We start from the raw sequence: 13,207 nt of genomic DNA, 5'->3' as shown, positions 1-13,207 counted from the left end.
TGGGATTTGCTGTAGCTGACTTCAGTAGTATGGAAAAACCTCCAGCCGTTCTCATTGTTAAGCCACCAGTTGTAGCAGTGCATTTGGGGTGTCTCATCTTCCACTACTCTTCTTTAATCACGCAGAATGTAAATCGCATGAAGCAGATATCTTCTGTAACAAACCAAGAGCTGAAAATCATGCAGGAAGATCTCACTTTCAAATCAAGTGAAATGCAGAAATCACAGAGTACTGCGAAAAACCTGGGAACAGGTATGGCAAGCGAAGTGTACGTTGTACTTATTTACAAATTTCTCTCCCACCTTCTAGTGCAAAAAAATGGCCTTAATGCAGCTTACAATAATAAAAACCAATAAAGTAAAATTCACTGCAGAAACCAAAACATCATATCAGCAGATAAAGATATAATATAAAACCAGCCGATAAAAGTCATTGAAATATCTTGAATACCAATAAAAGTCCAAATGAACAGGACAGATGTTGTCTTGCACCTAAAGGATAATGGAGTTGGTCCCAGGCAAGCTCTGGGGAGAGGATTTTTTGCATGTCCCTACAGAAAATACCCTTTATCAAAGAGCTAGCTGCCTGACTTCAGAAAGCAGTACTGACCAGAGAATGGCTGGTAGAGATTATATTAATTGACAGTAAGGTTAGGATTTTTGAAAACTGGTTTTCATCTAGTCTGACCTTTGGTCCAGCTACTTCAGTATGATGCTGACCAGCATGGGCTCTCCAGAGTTTAAGACACGAATCTTTCCCAGCCTAGGGATGCTTGGGGTTGAACTTTGGGACATTTAGCATGCAGGATTTGTGTTCTATCACAGCTACAATTCTTCCAATTCTACTTTGGAGAAGACACTTTTATAGAAAACATGGCCCTAGGCTAAAACCAGCAATGGTACTTCGTTTCCAAATTCAGTTTAAAGCCAGTAAAAATCTTGTAATACTTTGAGTGATGATCAGCAAATTTAGTCATTTTTGTCTTCTTCTTTTTAAAGAATTTTATGAGATACATGATCTGTGTCATATGCATGTGCTCATATTAGTGTACGATTTATATTAAAATACCCAGATATAAACACCTACAGCTACTACAGGAGACAAACTTCATTTGACGCACCCAAGAGTCCAGATACTATCCAAACTGATTTGTTCATGCTGATAGAACTATCTACTTAGCACTATGTTGAATATATCCCTTTAAATGTCACCTGCTTATATGCATAGAAAACAAGATTTGGTGCCTCCGTGCATAGAAATTATTCCCCAAAGCTCTAAATCACGAATGGACAGTTTTGACGACACCAAAAAAAGTTGAAGGGTAATTCTTGCTAAACTATTGTTTATATGTTTCTCTGCCCATGAGGCCTGGCAATTTGCTTTATTCTTCTTTAACATGAAGGAAGTTGGGATCCTGAATTCCGATTTGATTCTGTGCTCCGTGCAAAAGAGCCTTGTGGACCCATGCAGTGCTGTAGAAATGCACCTCGGGGCCACAACCTCACTCTTTGTATAAAGATCATTGCACAGATCCTTCTCCTTCCCTCCCCAAAGGAAACTCCTGTGAGTAAACACATTTGCTGATGGCAGCATTTCCCAGTAACATTTCCCTGGGTCAAAGCACAAAGCAGTTTTGTCTCAGAATTTGCTACTGTGTACACATTTGCTTGCTGAAGTCTGACTTAGTGGCATATCAGAAGGAACTGGACTGCATCCTCTTCCTGTCTCTTCCCAGAGAGAAGGGTTGTTATTTTTTTTCTTTCCTTTTTCCCTTTCCTTTTTTTTTTTTCACTGTAGGATGGCAGTTGGATTGAAGAAAATCCTTTACTTTCTCCAGATTATTTTACAGGGGAAGCCAACCTACAGCTAGTAAGGTCATTGTTCCATCTAGCTCAGTACTGTCTGCTCAAAGCAGCAGTATCTCATTAGGCGTTTAGGAAGGAATTTTTTTGAGCCCTACCTGGAATGCTAGGGACTGAACCCAACACCTGCATTCAATGTATGTGTTTTGCCACTGAGCCACAACCCATCCCTTCTACAGCTCCTCCTCCTGTAGAAAGCAGGTCATGTTTTAAATGCATACCAGTGCCATTTGAGGCATATAAGTATACACAAAGACATATGAAACTGTCATATACTCTCAGTCTGCCCACCCAATACTGTCCAAGGTCTCAGGCAGAAGGTATGTTAGACCCTCTTGCCTAAGACCCTTAGAAGTGGAAGCACCAGAGTTGAACCAGAGACCTTGTTTGTGTAAAGCATAGGCTCTGTCACTGAACTATGGGCCATGCCTGTTGTAGCTCCATCTGAGTCCCTTTGCCGAGCAAGAAGAGGCTAAGAGTCTCTGAGGAACACTTACCTGAGATCAGAATCCAGATACAAATACAGTCCAGATGTTAGAAAATCCAGATGACCACAGAGCCAAGGGATCACTGGCAGCTGTAAGGTAGAGGGCCGAGAACCACAGGCATTAGTTCCAGCATCTGACAACAACAACAACAATTTATTTATTTATACATACATACCCCACCCATCTGGCTGGGTTTCCCCAGCCACTCTGGGCGGCTTCCAACAAAAGTTTTAAAATACATTAAAACTTCAGTCATTAAAAACTTCCCTAAACAGGGCTGCCTTCAGATGTCTTCTAAACATCAGATAGTTGTCTATTTCTTTGACATCTGATGGGAGGGCGTTCCAGGGCGGGCGCCACTACCAAGAAGTCCCCCTGCCTGGTTCCCTGTAACCTCACTTCTCGCAGTGAGGGAACTGCCAGAAGGCCCTCAGAGCTGGACCTCAGCGTCCGGGCATAACAATGGGGGTGGATACACTCCTTCAGGTGTACTGCTGCTGAGAGCTCTGTTTAAGAAGCCTGGAGCGAGCTGCCTTCTGCTCTGTGACCTTGAAGGCTGAACAGGTTTGTGTGGAGTCTTTTCACCTTCTCCCCCTTCAGGCTGCTGTTCAGCAGGCAAAGCTGACTCCTGGCCCGTGACAATCCCCATAAAGATATTCTTCGGTACATATATACTGCCTCTCCCTCAGTCATTTGGGAAAAGGAAAAGTAAGAGGGGATATGATAGAGGTGTATAGAGCTTTCTTCCGTCTCTCACAGAATTTGCCACCATCCATTGAACCTGAATGTTGGAAAATTCAAAACAAGGAGGTGATTCTTCACACTGTGCATAGTTAATGTGCTCTGACAAGTTGTAGTTGTGGCCACCAACTTGGAAGGCTTTAAAGAAGGATTAAACAGATTCACAGAGCTCAAGGCTGTCAGTGTCTACTTAGCATTGATTGCTAGGTTTGCCATCCCCTATCAGAGGCAGTAATACCCCTGAATAAGAATTTCTGAGAATCACAAGTGGGAGAGTGATGTTGCAGGACTTTGGACGGCTTCCGATAGGCATTTGGTTGGCCAGCTTGAGCCTTTGGTCTGATCCAGCAGAGTTCTTACAGTTTGAAAATGTAGAGCCGCCCAGAGTGGCTGGGGCAACCCAGTCAGATGGGCAAGGTACAAATAATAAATTTTTATTATTATTACTCTGATGAAAAGCAAAAGTTCACTTAGCAGAAAACCTTTAAAAATTAGTCAAAGACCACCCAAAGAAAAGACAAGTTTCTTAACTCTTGTAACTTATTTGCTACAATACCAGAGCAATATTATACAGTCATACCTTGGTTCTCGAACGCCTTGGTACTCGTACGTTTTGGCTCACAAACACCGAAAACCCGGAAGTAAATGTTCCAGTTTTCGAACGTTTTTTGGAAGCCGAACATCCGACGTGGCTTCCACTCGAGTGCAGGAAGCTCCTGCAGCCAATTGGAAGCCACGCCTCGGTTTTCGAACATTTCAGAAGTTGAACAGACTTCCGGAATGGATTCCGTTTGGGAACCAAGGTACGACTGTACAGTGGTACCTCAGGTTACATACGCTTCAGGTTACATACTCTGCTAACCCAGAAATAGTGCTTCAGGTTAAGAACTTTGCTTCAGGTTGAGAACAGAAATTGTGCTCCTGCGGCGCAGCTGCAGGAGGAGGCCCCATTAGCTAAAGTGGTGCTTCAAGTTAAGAACAGTTTCAGGTTAAGTACGGACCTCCAGAACGAATTAAGTACTTAACCTGAGGTACCACTGTACTCATTTTATGTTAGAATGGGGGGAAAGCTACTAATAGACCAGTGGAATGACCACTGTATCCAATCTAAGCTCAACACAGGAAGAGAAGCAGGAAAAGCACCCAAATAGGGAAATGGTCAACGGTCCTGGGAAACTCTAGCAGAGCCTACCAGTCCCGATGACAGTATCAACATGCATACAAACACGGAGGGAGCCAGTGCACTCAAGACAAGGAAAGAATGCAGCACATGTCTTTGCATCGCTGTTCATGCAAGACAATGCCACAACACTCCCTCAGCCCCAGTGGCACAGCCAGTAGTGACCGTCCAGTGATGAGGTTGTGCATGTGTTCTCTGTCCGGATTCCTGTGTGTCAGTGCACAGCTGCAAATAACAGCACTGGGTATACAGCCATTTGCCCTTAACAGTTCCCAGATCAATATGATTTCTTGAGCTTCTTCGCTCATAAGAAAAATTCACACGTTTCCCTCCCTAAAACTGCACTTTGTTTCTTGCATATTGCATCTGCCTTCATCACACTCCAATAAATCTGTTCAAAGCAGATAGGGAATCAGATACTAGCAAATCTATTTGGGGGTAAACTGTATTCACTAGAGCACTCTTTTGAAGAGATAGCATGTATCAAACAAATCAAATACCTTGTAGGGAAAACAATAGAATTTTAAAAAACACCCAGTGAAAATAAAAAAACAATCCTATTCCAATCATATACCCCTAGTTTCTAAAATCTTATTACAGTGGTATTACAGTTAAGAACAACATTCATTCTGGAGGTCCGTTCTTAACCTGAAACTGTTCTTAACCTAAGGTACCACTTTAGCTAATGGGGCCTCCCGCTGCTGCCGCACCTCCGCCGCACAATTTCTGTTCTCAACCTGGAGCAAAGTTCTTAACCCGAGGTACTATTTCTGGGTTAGCGGAGTCTGTAACCTGAAGCATCTGTAACCTGAAGCGTCTGTAACCTGAGGTACCACTGTACCCACTCTGGGCCTATTTTTAAAACAACATTTTTTTAAAATAAAAAAGCCTGTAATACATTTTCATCATTCCCTGCCACTCTCAGATTTTCGTTTATCACGAATATATCTGAGCTATACCTAAGAAGTCAACTTCCTGAAGAGCAAGAGATGGCACCCCAGGGAGAAACTAAGTGCAGTTGTAATAGCAACTTAGCACGATAGCCACTGTTGCCAGCAATAAGCAGTTCAAATAAAAGGGGACCGTGATTTTTGTTTGTTCAGCTTTTCCTGAATGCTTAGGGCTGGTAACAAAAATCACAATGCCTAATATAAGGCACCAAATGCCCCTAAAGAAATTCCTTGGGCCATTTTTTATTTTTATTTTATTTTTTGCTTAAATCCAGATTAAGCTCTTACACAAAAATTACTTAAGGAGAAGAACTGCTTGTCACTACTTCTCTATGCAATTTTTCAATCCAACACATGGTGGAGAGGTTAGAATTTTGCTGCGATGCACCTTTCTTTTCCAGCATGCTCACCTGATATCTGCGCATTAGGCACCATAGGTGCATAGAGGCCTATGCGTAAAACCTTATGACATGTACAGTGGTGCCTCGCAAGACGAAAAGAATCCGTTCCACGATTCTCTTCGTCTAGCGGTTTTTTCGTCTTGCGAAGCAACCCCATTAGCGGCTAAGCGGATTAGCGCTATTAGCGATTTAGCGCTATTAGCGGCTTAGCGGGCTTAGTGGCTAAGCTGTTAAAAGGCTATTAACGGCTTAGTGGCTTTGAAAAAGGGGGGGAAGCGGGGGGGAAATGGTGAGACTCGCAAGACGTTTTCGTCTTGCGAAGCAAGCCCATAGGGAAATTCATCTTGCGAAGCGCCTCCGCAACGGAAAACCCTTTCGTCTTGCGGGTTTTTCGTCTTGCGAGGCATTCGTCTTGCAGGGCACCACTGTACACAGTTTTTCAGGCCTAGACACACCAGACTATGCCTCTAGGCCCCTTTGCAAACGCAGCCTTCAGCATGGAGGCCACATATAAGGACCCAGTTAATGTTCTGGAAGCATTTCATCAGTCAAGAGTTTTCAGGGCTGGGCAAGTGTGATCTATAACATGAGTGGGGAAACCACTGGGAGCTCCCATCTAAGAGCTGGACGTAAGGGTAATAAATATGGCATCCAAATTGCAGATATTAAATAGACTCAAAGGCAGAGAGGGTCAGCATGACCTCAGTCTGTTACTAGACAATAAAACAAAAATATGCATGTTGAGAATGACCATGTTTATTTTAACACATGCTTCAGCTTAAGATACTATTGATGTGCTCGCCCCCCACTCCAAATTATCAACAGAACCATTGAGGGTCCTGTATATTATACCCGTCAAAACGATCCTTATGAGCAGGTCACCTAGAGACTTTACAACACTTTTCATAGTTTAAAACTAAAAAGGGCAGCAAGATCTTTTTGCATAGTTTTATGGACAAATGTAAGCTAAGAACAACAATGCTACTTTCTCTTTGCCAGTTTTTGTTGCAAATATGTCAACACTAGTCTTAGCGATACCACTACTTCATCACATAATGGATATTTGTATGTAAAACTTAAGGACGTACTTAAGAGCTTTCCTGGACTAAGGCCAAGGTGAACAAGGCAGGCAGGAGTCAGTTGTCTCCTTGAATAAGTAAATGTACGATTCACTTATCTCTGTGCTAGAAAATAATCTCCATTGTATGTCAGTAATGCTTCTTGGCTCTTTCTGTTTCAGACAGCCAACGTCTGCGGATGGACCTCCAGAAAATGGGCCTGCTGGAAGGCAAGATGGTTGATGAACTGACTTCTCTCAAAGAAAAAATAGAGCAAATGACCAAAGACCTGGAACTTTACAACAATCTGCCAGCTCTGAAAACAGCAGGAGAGGAAAAGAAAAAGGTAGTTAACCGTCAAAACACATTAATGATATTTGCTTGAGACCGAGTTATTGAAATATTCCAGCTGCATCTTGTTAAATGTTCTGTCTTGGTGTCCTTTACATACTCGTACACTGAGGCATGGTGGAGCTGCTTCCCAAAGGTGTTAACAGCTTGTGGCTACTCACATGATCCACCCCCCCAGTCAGGTAGTTATGGTAGCTGCATACCTGCCACATTTGCATGGAAGAGTGTCGTGTGGACCAGTAGCTCCTGTGTGGTTTCTCATTTCTCATCAAAACTGAGTAAAAAAATGCTTTGCTTTGCTTTTTTATTTTTTAGAGAAAATAAATGGCACCACTGTTTTAGATCTAAAACTGAACATAAATTAATACATCATAGAATCTTAAAGTTGGAAGGGACCCCAAGGGTCATCTAGTCCAACCCCCTGCAATGCAGGAATCTCAGCTAAAGCATCCATAACAGAAGACCACCCAGCCTCTGCTTAAAAACCTCCAAGGAAGGAGAGTCCACAGCCTCCCGAGGGAGACCATTCCACTGCCAAGCAGCTCTTGCTATCAGAAAGTTCTTCCTGGCGTTTAGTCGGAATCTCCTTCCTTGTAACTTGAGGCCACGGGTTCGAGTCCTGCCCTCCAGAGCAGGAGCAAACAAGCTTGCTCCATCTTCCATGGGACAGACCTTGAGATAAGTAACACGTAACATTTCCTGTGCAACTACAAAGATTCAGAGGCACTTGAGTTGAGTTAATTTGGCATCCTCCTGCCTTGGGAGACGGTGGAAGAGAGCACCTTCAGGGGGTCAGGTCAAACCATTTGGAGCGTTGTACTGCTGTTACGGTAGAGACCAATATGGGAGAAATGTGTTTTGGGGCAGATGAGGGCGTCCAGTTTTGCTGCTACAGGTGTGCCAGGGCATTTATTCTCTCTGCATTCCTCCCAGCAGTCATTCCTCCTGATCTTTCTGTGGCTACACAACCTGCCAGTCTCCAGGCACTGCGATCATCTGCAAGTGATTCCCACATGGCAGGGAATCGCTTTCCAGCCTTAATGTCACATTTGCAGGCATATTTGTCTCTGAGTATCAGTTGCTGGGGAAGTGTACTATGGTGCGAATGTCTTTCTTGTGAGTTTCCCGTTGGCTTGAGGTTGGCTACTGTGAGAAAAAGAATGCTGGACTAGATAGGCCTTTGAGCTGATACAGCAGGGTTCTACATATGTTCTTGGGCTTAGCATTTATTTTAGTAGTTCATTATCTGCAGAATGTGCTTTATTATCTGCATTCCTTCTTTTGTCTTGAACAAAAGCTTTCAAGGGAAAGGTATAAGAAAGTAGCTGAGTACAATATTATGTACAGAAAGAGGAAATGTTTCACAGTACGAAAAAAAGAAAGCATATTAAAGAGGGATGGAGAACCTGTGGCTCTGGTCGTTGTTAGGTACCAACTTCCATTAGCCTCAGCCAGCATGGCAAATAGTCAGGAATGGTAAGAGTTGTAAACTAAGAACTTTGGGTGGCCAAATGGTTTCTTATCATTTCTTATCATCTTATCATGTACGAGCCATGGATTTTCATTCTTAAAGAAATAGAAAGCCCTTGTGTTCTCAGACATATCTACTATTTTTTCATTTCAGAAAGATTAGCCAACTTGCAAACCAGTCACTACAGTCAACATAACACAGTCAAACAAATCAGTCCATGCATCTTTTACACATGAACCGACTACGTACTTTTTCCATGCCGTCTGTCATATACACGATTATATGCTTTCATGGGAATGAGTGCCAGATGCTTAGATTCAGGCATAAATGCTTCCCCCCCCCCCTGAATTTTAGAAATAAGCTGGAGCACTTTTAAGATGAGTGCTTTTTAATGTTCCATTTTTTATTATTTCCTTACTCTTAAGAAACTGCAAAAAGAGAAAGAAACACTAACGAAGCGCAGGAATGCTTTCAAGAAAACTATGGAGCATCTGAATAGAGAATATGAAAGCTTGAAGTTGCAGCTGCAGGAGAACGAGACACATTCACAGGTACAGTTGAAAATGCCTATTGCCTTTTGGTGTTGCCTTTTCTCCACCTTTTTGGAGTTTTGAAACTTTTGTATAATATGTCTATGCATACATAAATTGCTTTTTTACAGCCTCTTTAAATAACTTCAAAATCTTTAAAATGTGGAAAGACATAAGATCTCTTTCCAAGAAATGCTGCTTGTGGCAGGACTAAATTTGAAAAAAGAAACACAGAACTCTTCCAGTTATGAACTAAAGAGCAATAATATTAATATTACAGTAGGTACATAAAATGATATTAGAGTAATTGAGATTATTTTGGAGAAACTAGTCCATACTGAAGAAAAAAGTGTGAATGTGACTATGTACCAACCATGCCAAATCTCAGGCAAGTCTAATATTTCTATAATTCTCTGACGTTTGTGCTCATTCACTCCTGCCATTCTGTTAATGTCCCTGAGATTTTATTGTTGTGAAAAACGACAGGTTTGCTGGGGGAAATTGAGGGCAGGGGTAACATGGGGGAAAGAGATAACTATCCCTCTTCCATATCAGTTTTGAATTTGGCAGAATTAAGAATATTCAGCTCCCAAATAGTTGTGTTTTCTTTTTGCACATTTATGGTTGAACAATTGAGACTCAGTGATGCAATATATATAATAAGTGGGACCTGCAACAACTTTTTTGCACTGTGAAATGTTCCCTGTTTAGGATTCCATCCACTTCATCCCATTCTTCCCTAACACCAACACCTCCAACCAGCTTTTCCTCCCAGAGTTACTTTTGCAAACCTTGGGTTTCCTCTGATCCTGCTGATAACTCCCTTTTTTACATGAGTGTTAACTGCTTTGGCTACATAAACAACCACACTCAGAGACTGACGACGGGAAAGTAGAGGGAACAGTGGAAACCAAATGGGATTTCACGATACAATTTGATAATTTGAAAGGCTCAGCTGTATTTATGCTGAGTGTGGCACAAAAGTCACCCTGTAAAATGTATTGAAGCTTTTCTTTGTCACCTGTTGTATCCCAAAATCTACTAGCCATCAGAGACTCAATAAAGTGCATTGAGCTCTTTTTCCGAGCAGAAATTGTGATGGGCAATTGCTGGTTTGGAAGGTGTACCAAATAACACTACGCTCACATACTAAATGTTAGCTTCCACACAGCTATTCTGAAATATTCATTGCAAATAGCTTGCATGTCTTGATGGCACAAACTTTGAACAGTAGCACCAGCCAAACAAATCAATGCTCTACAAATTGCATTGTTAGGAAGCAGCCATCAATATAATAGCCATATTGCCTTCCTGTTGATGCTTAAAGTGTTGTCGGAGTCCCAACATTTAGCCTGCAGTCTTACAATCTTCTCAACGCAGTCCTGCTCTTATCATAGCTTTTTGCATCAGACAGGAAATTTAGCTATGGAAATGAGGAAGTTTCTTCTGTGCAGTTCAGGGCTCAATATAGTTTCAAGATACGTTGCATGATAAGCTTTACATAGTCTGAAAACAGTTGTTAACCACAAAGCAACACAGATAATGAGAGTTCAGTGTCATGCATAAATCATAGTCTCCACACTGTAATTAAAGACAAACCATTGCAAACCATCTTTTTGATGCAGTGTAATTACAAACTGCATGTGCTTTGCTGGAATCCTTATCAGTTCTTTTAATTTCTCTACAGCTCTGATTAAGCATATGAAAATCGGTGAGACTTAACTGATTTAGTAAGGCTACTGACATAGACATACTTACTAGAGAGTAAGCCCTAGTGAATGTAGTGGGACTTCTAAATAGCTATGTATAGGATTGTGCATGTTATCTGAATTGTGCTTGATCTTACTTACTTGGTAGAATCCTTTGGGTGGAAGGGCAGAATATACATTTAATAATCAATAAATTAAAGTAAATTAAGGGGGGTTGGTTGTTACGCAAGTGGCTATTTTTTGCTATCTTTTTTCATTTTGTAATTGCAGCTTACGAATTTGGAAAGGAAATGGCAACACCATGAACAAAATAACTTTGTCATGAAAGAATGTATCCTTTTTAAAAAAGACAGAGAGAAGATGCTGAAAATAATCATGGTAAATAAGAACATAAGCAGGTGCTAAAGTCTCTTAAATCAGTTGGGCTTGCTTAACATTTTCTGAATCATGCCCATTCTCAGCATTTTATTCTGAAAGCCTGTAACATTCCACATGTTACAGATGACCATCATATGTCTTGACGTTTACATATATAGATAATTATATCTAAAGAAAGGGACTGTTTTATTTGTTCAACAGGAGACAATGGCTATGAAGAGACTTTTGCCAGGAAATTATGATATCCAGCCTTAGTCATAATCTGAGTAGACCCATTAAGTTGTTTAAGTCGACTGATTTAAATGGGTTTACTCTGAGTATGACTAATGTTAGCTCTCACCCAGTATCTCTTCCGTTATAGTTTATCTGAGGCATTTAACAAGCTTAAAGCAGTTTGGTTTGCTGAGATAGCATGGCGGGGGGTGGGGTGGAATTGCCTTCCTTCTGTACATTCAGAGCCCACACAGATGACCAAACTGCTTTTCTCACTCACGATCATCTGTATCATCCTGCAAAATCTCAATGTGAATGGTGCAAATGCATAGTAAAACAGCTGTTTTTCCAGGTAGTACATAGAGATTTTAATATCTATAACTTAGGACACAATCCATCTAACAAACTGAAATCATGCACAAGGGCTTCCACTTGCACAATGGGGTTTTCCCCCTTTCTGCCCCCCCAATGTGTGTGGGTTTGTGTGTGTGTGTGTGTGTGTGTGTGTGTGTGTGTGTGTATGTTTTTATTTGGGGGTTGCAAGGACCCCCAGAATAGCAGGGGGGGTCATTCTGTCTGGCAAGCAGATATGCTTGTGCAGACCAAATGTTTATTTTAGCGTGACATTGAATTCTACCCTCTGGTGCACGTTGGAGAATTTTCCTTATCTTTTTATCATCAGTTATAGCAACGAAAAGTCAGGAAAGTGATTACCGGCCTATAATGAAGAATGTGACAAAGCAGATTGCAGAATATAACAAAACTCTCATCGAAGCTTTACAGAACAGCAGGACCTGAGCTTAGGCACTTCCTTCACATGTCTGTGGACCAATGAGAATTATTATTTATAGTGCTACACACTTCCCCAGTACACAACAGCAATATCTATGTGCATTTTTCATTCTTGCTAGTTAACAACAACCAGGAATTTGTTTCTTTAAAATTAACTTCACTGGATTTAGTCCTCTATTCTCTGCCAATGGTTTATTGGAAACAATGTAATTTACATCATTTTGGCCTTACTAAGTTAAGAAAATAATTCTAGCCATCTTATTTTAAGAATTTTTAATAAGGAGAGAGGGGTGAATTGTAGGTATAAAATCAGATATGTAACAATAAATAATTTAAAAAACTCAAGGGGGAATTATCCAGCATTATTTTCAAGAGAATATTATTTCATAGGGATCACATGCCATAGGATACAAGTTCTCATGCCTCAGAATTCAAGAAAATGGGTTATTGGTTATACTGTGAACATAAAATTGTTTCTAAATTTATGCATGCGTAAAGGAGAAATGTGTTTATTTTACCTTTTAATGCGAACCTACCTAATTTTCAGTTCCCAAACTAAAACGTTAACTAAAACACAGCTAGCCTTCACCCTTACCTGAATATTTCAGTGCAGTTCTCCAGTCAAAAAATACTTCATTCTCCAGGAGAATTTATCCTTCGAGTGTCAAAGATATCAGATGTCTGATCCACATTAATTTAGAGCAGGGTTTTTAGCGTGGCTGCCCTTGTTATGTGGAAATCCATTCCTGTTGATATATTAAAGAAACCCACTATCTGCATTTTCCAGGGAGGGGAATTCCATTTGGCTTCCAAGGTACGACTGTACAACCTATAATGCCCCCTCTGACATATGAATGAATGAACTTTATTACGGTCACAGACCAGGATAAAAAACAAACAAACATATAAATAAAATAGTAGTTAGGATTTTTTTAACTGATAAATGTTGGAGCAAATAAGGACAAAGAAACAAGCATAGGATAAAACCTCTGAATAAAATACAAGATTAAACACGGATAATGGATGGATAAAAACTGATAATTAAAACAGATAAAAACTAAAAACAAATAAAAACATGCAGTT

At 40.9% G+C, this 13,207-nt stretch overlaps 1 protein-coding gene across 4 annotated transcripts in view; it reads left to right on the top strand.

Moving 5' to 3' along the window:
- Window positions 1-12,609, top strand: part of IFT74 (intraflagellar transport 74) — a 43,750-nt gene extending 31,141 nt beyond the window's left edge. For all 4 annotated transcript variants that reach the window (XM_028712173.2, XM_028712170.2, XM_028712174.2 and 1 more), the window contains exons 16-20: window positions 126-252; window positions 6,863-7,026; window positions 8,928-9,053; window positions 11,012-11,072; window positions 12,015-12,609. In XM_028712173.2, coding sequence (XP_028568006.1) covers window positions 126-252; window positions 6,863-7,026; window positions 8,928-9,053; window positions 11,012-11,072; window positions 12,015-12,130 — 594 coding nt within the window. In that variant the 3' untranslated portion in view covers window positions 12,131-12,609. The remainder of the gene's footprint in view (window positions 1-125; window positions 253-6,862; window positions 7,027-8,927; window positions 9,054-11,011; window positions 11,073-12,014) is intronic.
- The last annotated feature ends 598 nt before the right edge of the window (window positions 12,610-13,207 follow it).

This window comes from Podarcis muralis, chromosome 17, assembly GCF_964188315.1.
Source record: "Podarcis muralis chromosome 17, rPodMur119.hap1.1, whole genome shotgun sequence".
Lineage (NCBI taxonomy): Eukaryota > Metazoa > Chordata > Lepidosauria > Squamata > Lacertidae > Podarcis > Podarcis muralis.
This window is presented reverse-complemented; position numbering and strand designations above follow the sequence as displayed.